This window comes from Plasmodium fragile (genome assembly GCF_000956335.1).
Source record: "Plasmodium fragile strain nilgiri unplaced genomic scaffold supercont1.6, whole genome shotgun sequence".
NCBI classification, from domain to species: Eukaryota; Apicomplexa; class Aconoidasida; order Haemosporida; family Plasmodiidae; genus Plasmodium; species Plasmodium fragile.
The window spans coordinates 483,690-500,279 of record NW_012192586.1 but is presented as its reverse complement, the minus strand read 5'-3'; the positions used below and the strand labels follow the sequence as shown (position 1 = coordinate 500,279).

The window sequence follows — 16,590 nt, the reverse complement described above, 5'->3', positions numbered from 1 at the left end:
TTTTTTTTTTTTTTTTTTTTTTTTATCACAACATAGTTATTTCCCTTATATGTAGAGGTCCACCTACACGTTGCTTATAGGGCCATACACAAATTTACGACATCGCTCAGGGTAGAACACCATTTATTTTACTTCATCGACAAGGCGCTTGCCATGTGCGACATCGACGTATTACAAGATCAAGGTGCGAACATGTATGTTCTTTTTAAGGATCAGCCCAGGAAGGGAGAAGAAAGAGGAGGGGGGCGAGAAGAAGAAATGTTACACCAACAAGATATGTACAACAGGCAAAGGAAGTCCTCATCGGAAAATGTAACCTCATTTATGCCCGAGAATTAGTGCCCAAAGAGGGATACTACTTGGGAAAGCACCTGCTACACATTTATCTTCTTAATACAGTTTTCCTGTCAGTACTAATGCGACACTTCATGTTTTTTTTTTGTCTGGAAAATGCCTCTCCCCCGTTTTCGCCTCAGGAAAATACACTGTCATCCAAATATTTCAGGAAGGAAAATAGACGGTTCAAGCACAATGTGGTAATAGCAACAGGAGGGGGAATCATTGGTAAAGCGTGGGTCAGCTCACGAAAAGGGACTCCATATATAAATACACACACGCGCATGTGTGATGCACCCACGTGAAAGGATCCCTCCCCCCTTTGGGCACCTCATTTGACCAATGTTACGCATTCATGGCTTCTTCCATATCCTTCGCAGAACATCCTAGATAAACGGAAGCCCCCGTTGGGGGCGTTAGGAAACACACCTGAAGAAGTTAGTCAAAAAGAGAATATATATACATATATGTATATGTTAAATAAGCGCCCAATTACCTCTGTGGCAAAAATGAGACAATCACACACTAATTCCCTTCTTGCATGACAGGAGATTGACCTACCAAGTGAAAGGAAAAACGAACTGGACATCTTAAAAACAAAGGTAGGGCATGTTTTTCTGTGCAAATGTACACTTAACCAAAATGAGTAGCATAGTTTTAGGTCTCCCAACTGCACAACACACCTCTTTACACGTGGCTTTCCTTTCTGTTCAGACAAATATCGAGCCCACGGGAATCATCATAGCCTGCTGTATAGGAACTGATTTCGTAAGATAAAATTGAGAGCTACTTTATGTGACATCCGTGTGGTCGTTAAAGTGGTTGGTAGAGACACACCGAGAGAAAAAAAAAAAACTTATCACTCGTCGCGCAAAAACATTATAAGTGCTTTTAACACAACCGATCTATTCTCCCTTTTCCTTGTTTCCTTTTTCTGTGTTCCCTGCGCAGCGTTTTTCAGCATTCATTAAAGACTTTAAAACACACAACATAAACAACGACTTTATCAAGTAAGGACAGGCAAATTTTGCACTCACTTTTGCGTGGCTATTTGTTCGCGACAAAAGCGGAGAGTAGACGAAGATGTGTTGGACACACCGTGGAAGGCACCTACGCGTGTCCTTACGATTTCTTCTCCGTAGATCGAATTGGTCAAAAAAAAAATTCCTGTACCTTTCCCAACTGCAGAATAAAGAAGGTGTACAGTGAAGTTATCTTTTGTTCCGCCTTTTCGCAAAAGAAGACTTTTTTTCTTTTTCGCTTTGGGTGTATCGTGCTGTGGGATTTCAGCATAAAGGAGAAAGAGGTAATGTTGTGGCAGTGGTGCATGGGCTAGCTGCAGAGGGGGGAAAAAACGCAAATGCACAAAAAAAATCGAACAAAAAAAAAGAAGAAAAAAAGAAATAATGTGCAATTATTAAAATGACAAAATGGGTAGGATGCCCGTCCTTGAATAACACGCGTCTGTTGGGTGGTATGTTTTTTCACAACACATATTCGTCTCAAGGGGATATTGCTCACCCATTTTTCTACCTTCCCCCGTTCAGATCCTATTTATCAACCTGAAGGACTACCTAAGTGAAGCGTACACAGAAAACGACAACGAGCTGGACAGCATGTTCTACATCATGAACAAAGCAGATGATTCGAACGACAACCAAAGTGCCAAAAACGTAGAAAGATGTTCCTTCAAAATAAAGAATGATATTATATATATTTACACGAACGATATATTTGAGAAGTTAAGTTATTCGTATGCCTTCTCACAGGTTAAAGTTGCGTGCCTTCAGGGTGTTGCGCCTACGGAAGTTTGCTTTCATGGCGCGCACACAGTTCTAGGGTTGTAGAGCTTCGCAACCATTGGCTTCAACCCCTGTCCTAATGGCGTGCCGCGTACCGCTAACTTCCCCCCCCCCCCCTTGCAGAGTGTAAAACTGTCCTACTTCGAAAAGGTGGTAGATGATACCATCGATAAGACAAAGAGCATCCCAGGTAATTGCCAGTTGGGAAGGAAAAATGCCAACGCGGTGTATATGTCCCACCGCTTGTCACATCATATTCGTGGGTCCCTCCAAAAGGATACATACATGTGTGCTCACCTTTCCATGTGAATAATGCACACAACGCCGCAAATTTTTTTTCCATCTGGGAACTTTTTATAGAATGCCTGGCGAGGACCGGAAAAATTCAACTAAAGAAGAATGATATAAGCAAGAAAATTGGAGAACTGTTTGTTAACAGATTTTATATTAATATGAACACAGATATGTTGGACACCCCAGGTAAGGACCGTGTCTGCGCATGGCGTGCACCCACAGGGACAGGGGCTGCACAGACAAGCGAAAACCCCCCTCAAAAAAAAGCAAGTTGGACAGATCATTTGAACGAACCAAGTGATGCCCAACAAATGTTTATCTACATGCACACGTTTTTTTTTGCTGCTTGAGAAATACCCATAAATCGAAATAAACACAATGCGCACTTTTTTTTTTTTTTTTTTTTTATGCCCTCCTTAAGAAATATTTTGGGACCACGACGACTTTAGCGAAACGTACGAGCACTTTAGAAAATATCTGGATATCTCCAAAAGGGTTGAAATTTTGAATCATAGGTAATGGGGTCTTTTTTCCCAATTGGAAAATCGACGTGGCACTGTAGAGGGAACACCCAACCCGTGTCGATGACCACATGGTGTGTAGTCCTCACGTCATAACAAAATTTCACACTTTCATTCCTTCATACACATTCCTCTCCGCAGATTAGACATAATTAAAGATCTGTACGATATGCTGCAAAACGAGTTAACCATTCAGGTTGGGACTTAAAAAAAACAAACATGCGCGGATACATGATCGTTTTTGTGCGTGTTTATGTCTATGGCTACTTTGCCCCACCATCATCATCATCTGCCTTCCCCTTTCCTCATTCCCTCCAGCATGGTTACAAACTCGAGTGGATTGTGATATATCTTATATGCATAGAGGTCATCATAGACATTGTCTGGACAATCATAATCAAGGGTGTTTTCAAGTGGGGCTAATTTGGTCGTTGCCCTTGTGCGCACTAATAATTTTTTCCCCCCCCCGTTTTTGCCTCTCTTTACGTAACAATTACATTACCATCATAGACCATTTCCCTCCAAAAAAATAAAACGCTTTGTTTCATACCCCATTTGTGTTTGTTTGAACTGTGCAACGTGTCCAATTTTTATAAAATTGCTCATTTCACCATTTTTAACATGCTTAATGTGAAAATTTTAAAAACGTCTACTTTTAAAAAAAACGGCTAAAACAAATGAAAAGTCCGGGAATAAACAAAAAAAAAAAAAAAAAAAAAAAAAAAAAAAAAAAAAGCTAGCTGGCTAGCTAATTGGTCCAAGTTCATATGAAATGCACATGAGAAATGTTGAAGTGCAATTATGAGATAAGAGAAAGAAAAAGGGGCGACACACGCTAATGGGAATGATTAAACATGCCAATCATAGGGGCGCAAGACACGAGTTACAAAGTGGTGACATAAAACAATTAGCAAGCGAAACGGCAACAGGCTTTTATGTTTGCCCTTTTCCACGTAAAACAAAGGAAGGCTCTTGTGCACTCGCGTACCCGTCTACGTGGGGACGAGCACAACAATACAACAATTTAACTTAGCTGTGCCGACGCAACTTTACCCAAAGCGCTGCGCTTTCCCAACACACCAAAAAAAGAAAAAAAAAAAAAAGAGAAAAAGAAAAGGAAAAACAAAGGAACATTTATGTTTAAGCCTCCCTCCTTCCACACAGTGTACATTTAATGCCAAGTAAAAATATAATTATGTTTATGTTCCTCTGCTGTTCATTTTTTGCGTGCCCGATTTGTAATATTGTCTTTTTTCTGAATTGAAACTTTTGGCAGTGTTTTCCCTTCTTGGTGCGTTTCCCCTCTTTGGAGTAGGTTCCTTGGTCGGAGTAGGTGCTTTCTTTGGAGTAGGTTCCTTGGTCATAGTAGGCACTCTCTTTGCAGTAGGTTCCTTGGTCGGAGTAGGTGCTTTCTTCGGAGTAGGTTCCTTCTTCGGAGTGGGTTCCTTCACGCTGCTCTGGCTCTTGATTACACTTGCGCTCTTCGAAACACTCGCGCTCATCGCGCCAGTATTGCTTTTCCCTGGCGCGTTCTTCACCATGGCGCTACTATGGGCATTCGCATCATCGTCGTCGTCGTCTGAGTCTTCCTGCCCCGCCTTTTTCTCTTTGTAAACGTAGCACATGGGCACGAAGTAGTCGACTCGGGAGTTATCCACCAGCTCGGATTCCTTCAGCGTCAGGAAGTTATTCAGTGGCGCGCCCTTGTACAGCAGGACGATATTATCCACCGGGATGCTGCAACATTTGTGTGCGTGTCGTGGGGGGAACAGGATAAAATGAAGCAACGCGTGGATGCATGTGCAGACATAAACACGTAAAAATGTACGTCAAACAAATGGACATGTTGGGTGGGAGAAATGGGTCCCCGCTGCCTGCTTGGTTCTCTTTTTTTTTTTTTTTTTTCTTACGAAGAGGACTCATCGGTAAGGTTATATATTCTCTGCTTCAACACGCGCACTTCACATGTGTCGATTATTTTTATTTTAATTGTTTGTCTGAAGCAGAAGGACCAAAAGGGAATACACCGGCTAGTTCCGGACCCACAGGATTGTAATGTTCTCACATGAATGGTAATTAAATTGGCCAAATATAACTCCAGTTTTACAGTTTTTCTGTTTGATTTATTGTAAGTGGAAAGCTTCTCGTCCAATTTGCATTCTACTCTTGCAAAGTATAGTACTAAGGAGGTATTGTCATATGTGTAATTTTTTTTTGCTTTAATTTTGTTAATTATTTCACTTATTCTCATTTCATTGTTTATGTCACTTATCTGATATGTCGATGTCTCCTTGTTAACATAATCGTTCACCGTTAGGAGGATGTCGTTTTCACCTACTGTTACGTACATTTTGTCTCGTGGGGGGGGTGGGTTGAATAGAACTTGCTGATGATCAGTCAAGTGGTGGAGGGGCGACGGAAAAATATGGGCACGTCAAAAGGGGCGTGTCAAAATTGGGCTCTTGATGGACTCCTTCACGCGTGTGTAAGGAGGGGTGCTCTACATATTTGGAGACGTACACGTGGGTAGCGAAGTGGGACAGGAATGAATGCGGGGCAGACAAGTGGACACACAGGCGCTAAACAGATAGATGAACAAACGCACATATGAACACACGAACCACACGCATATAACAGACAGGCAGAACAAACGGGACTACTCCTGTATATGAGCAGTTTATCACAGCAGGAGGGCTTTCGTTGTGGATGTGACTTCCTGGCGCCTCATCCCAACGAATTGTGTGCGGCTTCAGAATTGGCCAGCGCAAAGGAAGACCTCACGTAATGCAACAGAATCCTGTTTTTGTTGACGCACACGCCGCAGCCTATACAGGTATGTGCACATGCATTAAATGGAGTAGACTTCGGCACACATTCGTGCAGAAATATCCACTCGCGCACATGGACGGACAACCGGCAGGGGGGGGAAAAAATACTTAAATTATTAACTGTTTCACGACATTAAGAAAATTTTCATTGGATGTGTTCCCTCTTTCATTCGTTTAGGTTAGCATCATCGCGTTTCAACTGATAGTGAACGCACAGTTAGGGGGGGGTGCAGCGCTGCACATGCAGAAATAATACACCTACCCAATGGAACACTGCAATTGCAAATGGCGCCAATTTGACAACTTCAACGAATGAACGAGCGTACTAATTCGCGTAGGCAAAGTGCGGATGCGCCAGGAGAAAACACGAAACGTATATTTCCAACTGGAGGTCTTTTTTTTTTTTTTTTTTTTTTTTTTTTTTTTTTTTAAATGCTGTAAAAAGGAATGAAACAATTTGGTTTTATTTCTCGTTGTTAATATTTTGCCACAGGCGTAAAAAAATTGTTAGCAAAATGGCTACACGTTTTTTTTTTTTTTTTTTTTTTTTGGCAAAACTTTACGTGCCAAAATGGTGTATTAAAATGGCCACTCTATGCGCGGGTATAAATTGTGCTTTTACATTTGGGGTAACAATAAGTTTCGATTTATTTTTTTTTTTTTTTTCTCATTTGATGTGATTACTTCTCGTTTGGCCATCCGCAAAAGGAACAGTGCGCATGATGGGAATAAAATAACTGTATGCGCAGGTACGCACACTGTCGTATGGTACGAGCGAAATGGGCTATGCAGGAGGAAAAATAAAGCGCCGTAATGGAAGCGCTACGAATGCACATGTGGTGGCGCCCTTATGCTGCGTCCATCTGTATACCGCGAAAGGGGCAGAACGAAGCGAACGTGGGGGCAACAGTGTAAAGACGAAATACGCGCACCCATATTGGAGGCATCACGTACGTTATACTATGCACACACAACTCGACTGGGTGATTTTCCTTCCGCGCGGTTGTTTTACACTGAAATGAACACTTGAGAGGAAGAACAAAATTTATATGAGATGCGCTTGTTCCGCGGGATGCCCGTGTGCGCACCCCCGTTGGGCAAGTCGGCCCTTCCTCCTATCTGCGCCCATGTGTGTATATCTTGTTGAGGCGTTTTGAGAAGCGCATAGCCGTCGCGCGTGAGCGAAGGCCCACGATGGGTGAACAAAAGGTCACCTAAGGAAGCGGCAACGCATGCGGCAGAAAACATCGCCGCGTAGGCTGCTAAACAGAAGAAGCGCTATTTAGAATTATTTGCCAGGTCGTGATTCAATCATGCCGCTCTGGCTGCCAGTACGCTCCGTGACGAAAGCGAGCACTTGTTGCGTCTGCCGCCCCACCCATGCCAAATGGCAAATGACAAATGATACATTCTACCTTGGGTGCCACTCACGCCGAACAACTCCGCCACGCGGAACAGTTGACGGCATGATACGTGGGGCACTCCCTAAAGTTGAACGCTACGCACTATTCCCTTTGGTCTGCTGGTGCAGCTCGATACATTGTTACTAAGCGAAGACAATGTTGTTGTCGCCAGGGGCGCACGTTCGCAAACTCTGCGTGGATGCAAAAAACAAAACAAAACACACACACACATATACATATATGCCTACACACACATGTGTACGCTCCCTTCACTGTGCCGGGCGTCAGTAGCCATGCCTTTGGAGGGAACTGCCGTAGTAAGCCAGCGCCTGCCTGACAGACGCCACGCTGTAATCAAAAAACTCATAAACCTCCGCGTTAGACAAAACCCAAGGCTGAATCCCGTCCTTGTTAAAAGGGTGAATAATATTATACAAAAAAAAAAGGGAACTAAAATAGTCCTTTAAAAAATGCACGAAATTTTCTTGTTGTATAGACTTTCCATTCTGATAGCATGTAAGCGTATAAGAAACATAATCACTCAGGCCTATTCGTAAGGACAGAACTACGTCCACTTGGGGGTCGTTAAAAGAAGCTTCGAAAATGTCCTTGCATATGGGTTGAACATACAGAGGGATGCTCTTCCCTATTAACTTCTTTATGCTGTCTATTGATTGCTGGTCCTTCACAAGAGAGTTTTTAAGAAACTCATTCAAAAGTGCAAGTGTGCTTTTTGAATCTCCTTCAGGTTCCTTTTCGCTTCCAGGCAAATCAGCCCTGTCCACCTTTTCCATGGTACAATTAATATTTGCAAATTCTGTTCTCATTTTCTGTGTCGGAATGTTTGCCCAAAAGTTGCTTTCGCTTGTACCCACTGGACTGTATAACACCCCCAACTGTGTAACAAAACAAGTGATACGTTTTATAATTTGCGTCACGGTCCACTCCACCTTCCTGCATAAGGAACGCAGGACTCGTTTTAACTTGGTCACACTTATGTGTTTCACTTCGGTGAAGAGAAGAAACACAATGTAGCATACCCTCTGGAATGTTTTCCCCTTTTTTTCGAATAACATTTTTTTGTCAAAGTCGATAATTTTCTTTATTAAGCCTTCCATACTTTTATTGCACACGGGTTTGCGCAGTGCATCCGTTACTACCTCCCCTTCTGAGGTGATGTTGCTCCCTTCCGCTGCCTCGATGAGCTTGTTGTGTGCGTTCGATTTGTTCACGAACCTCAGGTAGAGCGTGCGGGACGTTTGCGAGGGGCCGCGCTTCGCAACGGTGACTTGGTTAGCGCCGTTGAGCGCGTCAGCCATGTCATTGCCCATATCGGCAACAGCGCGCACCCCCCCTGGGGAGGCACTCATGCAGAACCCCCCACTGTGAAATGCACGAGCCAAGTCATTGAAAAAGACAGTGTCCAAAAGGCACTCAGACACGTAGATACTCACATATGCCACTTTGTGTTCATACAGGTACACAGCAATGTTTACGAGATAGGGCGCTAGTTTGTTCTCCCCCCTCAGTATAATAACATCGCTCGTTTTTAAAACAATATATACATGCTTTGGCGTTTTGATATTTCCGTCTTTTGGATCGGATGGGGTCCATCTTCGTCGCTTACACAGGTTGGCAAATCTTTGGAGAATGTCTTCACCGGTGCAGTGCTTCTTCAGATCGGACCATGTGCATAAGGTGAGTATTCTGTTGATCGTGTTGCTCATAAGTGTTTTAACTCGGGACAGCTGCCAGTTTTGCGGTCGACACTTTTGCAGCTCCGTCCTTACCCTTTTGACCAGGCAGTACAATGACAACAGCGCTGATATAAGCAAGTACGTTAACACGAGGACAAGGTACCCAGCTGCGTTCTTCCCATTTTGTTTTCCATGTGCGTTTTTAATCATGTTTTGGGGCGACCACGCATGGTTTGCCCGTTCACTCGTTCGTGTAGATTGGCTTGTTTTGCGGCTCTCGCGTTATTTTGTTTTTCCTCTTATTTTTGCAGCTTGCTTGCGGTGGGCTCGATTAGACTTCCCTTTCTCACTCGAGATCGTTTTCGCGCCTGATCTGCCCCCCGGACCATTTTGCGAAGCTGTCCGAAAGCAAGTGTGCAACGCGTGGTGTGACTTCGCGTAGGCGACGAGGGGCTAACACTTCCATTGACACACCCGTGGTCCTGTGCACCTAACCCCTTGTCACGTGATCAAGTAGGCACCACCTCCCGACGGACGTCTCACCCTTTACGTGCCTCTCTCTATCTCTCTATAAGAGTAATGCGAAAATGCTTCAAACCAATATACATAAAAGCATCGATTATTTTGACACAGGTGTTCTCACGTGGGACACTGCTGCTAGTGTGCAGTGCCACCACTTATTAGCGACCGAACAAGATGCTAGAACCGACTGTGCTTGTACTTCCCGCACACACACACTTTGGCAAGAACAAAAAAATAAACAATCGGGAGAAAAATGGATTGTCCCTCTTTTTGCCAAAACTGTTTAACCCGTTTGTAATTCCAATGCGGAAAATTTAACTTTTTTTTTTTTTTTTGTTTCCTGCATATATCTTTTTAAAAACAAAAAAGTTCCCTTGTGTGTTTACCGTTTTGTGAGATGAACAGGGGGTGATAGAAATAGGGACAAACAAAAAAAAAAAAAAAACTTATATATACACACAATTATACATCATTTTTGCAGCGATTTCTTTGTTCGGCTGCACTGTTCACTTTTCCTTTTTTTTTTTTTTTTAGCATGTGCGTCGTTTGTTTGACATGAATTGGATTATTTCGACTGGGCTTCCTCCCCTGCTCCGTATGGACGGGGCACAGCGCGGGCAGGCTACATAATACCCCCTCTTCAGAACTTCACCCCATCACATGTCGAGTCCTTTTGTTTTCCTTGCTTGCTCGCAGTGGAAATGTCCAGGTATCCAGGAAGGCGCAGCTCAAAAAAAAAGGGCTCGCACATTGACTCGGAATTGTTCGAATGTCCCCTCTCCCAAGCAGTGCTTCTTGCCCCCCGTTTGCCTACTCCCCTGCGAAACTTGGACAGTGTCGCTCGGGGAGTAGTACCCCTTCCGGACCCGGCACACATCAACTTCCCCCTGCATGGAGAGTTGACAACACTTGCCCTCCGTCCTCGTATCCAACCTCTTTGTATGCGTCCACCATTTCGGAAATAATCGCCCTGTCGTACTTTTTCATTTTTATAAAGTTGCCTAAACATTTATCAGCTTGGTCCTGTAGATTGGGGTGCGTCAGGATAGGTAAGGATAAATTGTCTCTGCTTGCATTTTTTTTTTTTTTTTTTTTTTTTTTTTTCCCCATTTGGCTGTTTTGTTCATACAAAAATTGGGAATTTTCTGACTTTTTTGTTTGTTTTTTTTTTTTCCAACTTCCCCCCATCTATTTGGTACAACAGAGGAAAAAGCACACGACTGTGTGGCTCTGCCAATTAGAGGCATACGTGATCACATAACGATGCACACATACCCGCATGCCTAGGTGTACAAATGCCATGCATAGATAAGCCCACAATTTATGGTTGAAGAGGTTCATTTCGTTGGACTTGTATAAGAGCCTGTACGCCTGCAAATATTTTCTTCTTTTTAAGTAGTAACAAGCCAAGTACAGATACGAATAGCTCGTTTTACAAACTTGTTGTGAATTCTTAATCTCAGTTTTACTGTCATCAAATTGGCCCAGCGAAAGGTAAATTTTACTCAACTGCAGGTGCATCTTTACGCGGATATTGCTCAATTTACACAGGGGCAAATATCGCTTCAGTAGGCTCACACACTTGGGGTAGTCGCCAAGCTTATATGAGCTTTGCGCATAAATGTACAGGACGTCCAGGTTACGCAGGTGCTCGCTCGTCTCGTCTATCAGTTCCATGCATTTGGCGAATTCTGAGGGTGAGAAAGAATGTGCAGATTCGTGTTGCAGATGAGGGCGATGGCAAGAAGTAACCCCGTGTGCGACACACGGATGCCTCTCTTCGCGAAGCGCTCCTTTGGAACCCACCTCCCACTGCAAAGAACGCGCGGATGATGAGCTGTTTATACAGAGGAGTGTCCAAGGATGACTGCGTTAGAAACTTGTGCCGATTCTCGTGAATAAACATTACGACATTTAGTACATTCAATTTTGTGCAGTGAATCAGAAACAATAACATGAACATGTCCTTTGCTGGGATGTGCTTGTACAAGTTCGTCTCTGGACAATTCACCATGGTTTCATGTCCCCCTAGGGTTGGTTGTTCCTCCTTTAGACTACTCCTTCTCCCTTTCCTTTTTGCACCTTCCTGGTGCGTTTTCTGTTCTGGCTCCTCCTTGTCTGTGTTAGGTTGGTCATTCAAGTCATTTGCGTTATCTTCCGGGCTTCCTTGGAGTTCGTCTTCTCCTCCTTTCGTACTTTTTTTGTTTTTTTTTTTTTTCTTATGTTGATCTTGGTCTCGTCCCGCCTCATCATTCGCATCATCTGAGATACCCTCGACATTGTCGACACTGCCGCTATTGCCGGGGGCTCCCGTCTTATCTCTCTTGTCACTCTCTTGGCATTTTACCTTTTGCGCGCTGGGGTCGTTTTCCCCCGTATAACCCCCCAACGCAGACGCACTCCTCTCAACCTGCAGCCGCAGCTCATTTTCGTTGGCGCTCATCAGGATGCTCATGTTAATGTAGTAGTGCACGTAGTTCCGTTGGAAGAAGAAGCACAAGGCTTTTATGTACACGCAAATTTCCACAGTTATGTCTACGTGGGTTTGGCTAAATGAGCTGTACAGGTGCAACATTTTCATGTCCATTGGGGGTTCTTCCTCTGGTGGTTCCCCAGGGGGGGAGGCAGCAGGAGCAGACAGCGCAGCAGTAGAGAAAGCAGCAGGTGGTCCTCCGTTTGTTCTCCCTTGGTATTTTTTCCTCTTCAGGACTTCTATCAAATAACTAACTAACTTCTCGGCCTCGGTATACTTGTGTGCGTTTAGGTACACCAGGGCTAAGGTGAAAATGCTTTCAGTGTTTTCCTGCACAGGGGGGAACAAGTGGCAGGTTTTCGTGGGGTGTGTGCGCGGGGCAACGTCTCCCCAGAATGGGTTACACCCCCAGTTGTGAATGCACCAACCCAATTGTGCATGGCACGATTTGGAGAGTAAATGTCTCTGTGCTCCCCTTTTTTTGTTCTTACAAAATTGGTGAATTCCACGTAGGCTGAGAGGCACGAAATGCATGCGTCTGCATTTTCTCCATTCAGGTACTTGTCGTATGAGTTGAAATTGTTGTGGCACTCGAAGTTTTCGTAGACCTCATCCTTTGGGACATCGACCCCGTTGTCCTCCTGCTCCCCTGAAAGGTTGTCCTTTGCCCCTTCTCTCCTGTCCATGCAGTACTGCTCGTAGCACACACGCTGTTGTTTCTTGTGGGCTTGGCCACCAGGGTGGCTAATTATTATGAGCAAGGTTTTGGCATATGTGTACAGGACATCAACAAATATTTTTTTAATTTCTTCATTTTGTGGTAAGTTTATAATGGATATTATATTTTCCTGCTCAGCGTCTTCTACAAATGTTCCATCCACAGGTGGTACCTCGGCCGTTCCATTTTCTCCCCTTCCGTTTAGCATCACTTCACCAAAGTGGTCCATATAATGGAACAAATACGAATTTGCGTTTTTTTCCTGCATGGCGCGTATCACCCATGTTAACATGTCTTCCTGATTTTTTTTATTTTTATTTTTTTTTTTTTCGTACATATAATTTTCTCTGTGTGGATCATCGTTCTCCTCGTCATATTCGGAATAGTGTAACAGCATATTAATCACATGATTACAATCTTGTGTTTGCAACTCAGACAAGTGTTTCTCCTTGGTACTGTCTCCGCAAAGAGTTATTTTCTTAAAGATAAAAACCAACAAAGCTTCACAGAAATAAACAGTCTTTCTATGCTTCAATAAAAATTCGCTTTCCTGTACCACATGTAATAGGTAATTATGTACATTTGTGATGTTGTTGTTTGTTTTTATTTCGTGTAGTGTATTTATGTTCAGGTGGTTTTCCTTCTCGAAGTAGCCGTTGATGATCACGTTGGAGGATTCTTGCACGAGGTTGAAGAGATGCGCCAGGATGCAGTTTTCGTTTTCCTCTGATATGGCTTTTTTTTCGCAGAGCGATTTTTCCATCATGTTTGTTTCGTCGGTTGGCTTTGTCTGTTGCTTCTTTTCTTGACCGTCCTCCTCTTCACACGTCACGTCATCATGGAGGTTAAAATTTTTATACACCTTCTTCTGCACAATTTCGTACGCCAGTTTGATCTGAGGGATGGAGAGGTACGTTGGTTTGAGATTTATGCTCACCAGATGGGTGGCATCTTCGCCGCAAACGGGCACATGGGCAAGTACACCAGTAGAGACGTAAAATGTAAACACCTCGACAGGCAGACAAAGACGTGGCTCCCGTGATGACTTACCATGACGTCCCTGATGTTGTTGTACAGGTTGAGGTACGTTGGCGTCTCCTTCAAGCTGTCCAGGAAGGACACGTACTCCTTAGACTTTCTGTAAATCTTTATTTGATCTTCCTCTTTCAGCTTGTCGATTTCGAGGTTGACGTACTGGATGCCCTCCAGGATGGACCTGGTGTGGCGACGCGATGTTACGCAGCGGTGTTATGCGGTAGTGTTTGCAGCAGCGTCCTTAGGATTTGCGGCAGGATCTCTTACCACCGCTACCCAACATCTAACACGCCCTACCTGTTAAACACATTCTCGACACTGTCGCTGTCCTTCTTATCGCTCGTTACGGTACCTCCCTTCAAGTTAAACATCCGCAGGGGGAATTCCACTTTTTCTCTCTTGAAAAAGGCTGCAGGAAGGGTTGTTACATTTTTGCCATGGTTTCGTAAATGTACAGGGGGATGATCTGTGGTTTAAGGTCCGAGGTAGCTGCAGACCACATTGACACCGTGTAGACACGCCGATCCACGCTGTGGCATTTTTGCCCTTTCCCAGCTGTTCTCTCCTTACGCTTGTAAAACTGAATGGTCAGTAGGACGTAAGCCCCTCCGTAGACGAACGACTCTTCGTTGGCCTCATTTTGCTGGCCACTTTTCGCTTCTCCCTTTGGTGAATTCATGGAGTGCAGTTGGTACTTGGCGTTGATAACTACGGATAGAGGTGTTGAAAATGGAGGCGATCAAGATGGAGGGCAACATGCAGTTCAGCTGCACTTATTTTGGGAGGTGCAAAACAAATGCCTATGTGTGCAGACAGCCCCTTTTTTTCTCCACCTGTGTTTTGTATCACATCCGAAATGTTGACTTCGAATCTTCCGCATAGAGCGTCCATCACGCTGGGGGTGGCGTTTTCTGAAGGAAAGACGTACGGAACGCGGCATGCAGTGAAATATATCAGCATGCTTTCTCACTCCGCGTAGATAAAAAATATGCACAGACAGGGACAACATGGTCAATCCATTAGCGATTCTTCATTTTGTCCATCCTCCGTTGCTACCCCTTTGCTTCTTCCCCTCGTTGATGCAGAGCACATATGCATTCACGTTAAACGATTCGTAAAACAGAAAGTTGTAAATATATTCAATTTCCTACGCATGCGGGAAAAAATAAAATAATGTCCTTGTTGTAACTGCGCTTGAGCCATTCGGTCCAGCGTACGACGCATTGTCGTGCCTTCCCGGACTGTTCGTTCCAGACTAATCGATTACGCTACCTGTATATTTCTGTACTTGTACAGGTCGTTTGTTTTCCACACAATTTTGTATTTGTCTTGCTCATCTGGACGGGGAGGAAAAGTATCGGTGGGAATTTTCGCGGAATGATTCAAAGTTGGATCCCTCAATGGGACACCTGGGAGGAGGAGCCATCCCCCATTTAACCTTCTACGAGAGCCCCATCGTTCAGGGAACAGTCCAAAAACTTCAACTAAGATGGGAATAAAAGGAAAGAAAAATGAGAAAAACGAACATAAATGAAGAAGGTGAGACATGTACAAATGAATGCTCTCACCGCTCCTGCACCTCTTTCCCTGTCTACACTAGTTCACTTCCTTTGTGCTTACTTGAAATGTGTGCGAATTCTTCTTTGCCATTTTGTGATCGATCGCTTTGGGGATGTTGTACACCCCATCAACCTTGTAACACCGCGAAGGGGGGAAAAAAAAAAAATTACACACACACATCATCATGCTCCTTTTTTTTGCACACATGAACACTGGGATGGTTTACAAGTAGACGAGAAGGGCTGAACCATCTCGCAGTAGTGATTCTCCAAGTTAACCTTCACGTTCATTATGTTGTACGAGGACCTGCCGCAGTAGTAGCCCACCAGGGAATTTATATTCAGCGTGATGTGAAAACCTTCCAGGGAAAAATGGGAAAAAAAAAAAATTTCGATAAAAATTCCAAAAAATATATGAACGGTTCAGGCAAATGTAGACCAAATATGGGTGAACAATTTGGTGAGTTAGACACAACGCCCAATGGGTGCGGGGAAGACGCACACACATCGTTCCAAACGCACTTATGTCAATATCCTCTTGGAGAGTGTAGTCCGATTGTTTCTCGTCTTTTCGTGAGTTACTTTTTGTTTTTTCCTTTTTCTTTTTTTTCTTTTCATCGTTGTCTGCAATTTTTTTTTTTTTTTTTTTGTCGTTCTTATCACCGTTTTCGCCAGGACCCCCCGGCTCACCCGTTTGATCTGTTTCATTCTGATTTGCGGGGTCTTCCGTCCCTCGCTCTCCGCACTTGTACGACACGACGATTTTTCTCGTGATGATTAACTGGTCGTGCAGAAAGGGAAAGGCCTTGATGCGGTCCGACCCGACGAGCACAAAGCTGTTACTGGGGCCATCGTCACTGTCGTTATTGTCGCCGTTGTTTCGGCTTTTGTTATCATCACCCTTGTCGTCACCGCTACCACTATCTTTCTTGTCCTTCGGCTCCCCTTCAGAGTTATTACTTCTTGCGAGAACGTCCACCTTTACACAACTTTGGATGATGTCGTTGATGGCCGTTTCTGCAAAACGTAAGTTAGTGCGCGCAACGAGTGGAGAAGACAGAAAGGTGCAAAGGATACAGAGTTGCTAATTTGTTTAGTATAGTGGGGAAAGGAGTCCACATAGTGGTTCTGCACCCCCCGCACCGCTCGGACCTTCGCATATCTCGATGTTGTTGCTGCGGAAGTTAATCTGGCGATAATTATTCTTTCCAATGAGGTTGGACTCGTAGCAGTTTCCATAGAAATCTTACAAGAGGGAAAATGTGGGAGCGGGGAAAAAAAAAAAAAAAATGTGTATAAAAAATTGGAGAGCATACACAAGGAATACGCGTATGTGTATGTGGCATATTTAAGCGTCTATTATTTTGTTGTTGTCGTTATCTTCTTCAATTTTTTTTTTTTT

The 16,590-nt window shown here is 43.9% G+C and overlaps 4 protein-coding genes across 4 annotated transcripts; 1 reads left to right on the top strand and 3 right to left on the bottom strand.

Annotated features, from left to right (window-relative positions):
• Positions 1-192: 192 nt before the first annotated feature.
• On the top strand, positions 193-3,376 carry AK88_00817 (uncharacterized protein; the record flags this gene model as incomplete). Its single annotated transcript, XM_012478461.1, has 13 exons — positions 193-312; positions 477-536; positions 717-773; positions 885-938; positions 1,051-1,104; positions 1,288-1,346; positions 1,525-1,642; positions 1,884-2,105; positions 2,262-2,328; positions 2,499-2,618; positions 2,854-2,947; positions 3,095-3,149; positions 3,272-3,376. The coding sequence occupies 13 exons, from the start codon at positions 193-195 to the stop codon at positions 3,374-3,376; spliced, it is 1,185 nt and encodes a 394-aa protein (XP_012333884.1).
• Positions 3,377-4,152: 776 nt separating this feature from the next.
• Positions 4,153-5,303, bottom strand: AK88_00816 (uncharacterized protein; the record flags this gene model as incomplete). The annotated part of the gene is made up of 2 exons (XM_012478460.1): positions 4,153-4,690; positions 4,864-5,303. The coding sequence occupies 2 exons, from the start codon at positions 5,301-5,303 to the stop codon at positions 4,153-4,155; spliced, it is 978 nt and encodes a 325-aa protein (XP_012333883.1).
• A 2,165-nt stretch (positions 5,304-7,468) lies between these two features.
• AK88_00815 (uncharacterized protein) lies at positions 7,469-9,091 on the bottom strand (the record flags this gene model as incomplete). Its single annotated transcript, XM_012478459.1, has 1 exon — positions 7,469-9,091. One exon carries the CDS (start codon positions 9,089-9,091, stop codon positions 7,469-7,471), a length of 1,623 nt encoding a protein of 540 aa, XP_012333882.1.
• A 1,188-nt stretch (positions 9,092-10,279) lies between these two features.
• On the bottom strand, positions 10,280-16,534 carry AK88_00814 (uncharacterized protein; the record flags this gene model as incomplete). Its single annotated transcript, XM_012478458.1, has 16 exons — positions 10,280-10,426; positions 10,679-11,094; positions 11,210-12,206; positions 12,368-13,489; positions 13,645-13,810; positions 13,927-14,038; positions 14,200-14,337; positions 14,463-14,540; positions 14,686-14,776; positions 14,902-14,966; positions 15,068-15,113; positions 15,250-15,321; positions 15,438-15,547; positions 15,711-16,205; positions 16,341-16,433; positions 16,516-16,534. 16 exons carry the CDS (start codon positions 16,532-16,534, stop codon positions 10,280-10,282), a joined length of 4,167 nt encoding a protein of 1,388 aa, XP_012333881.1.
• Between the last annotated feature and the right edge of the window lie 56 nt (positions 16,535-16,590).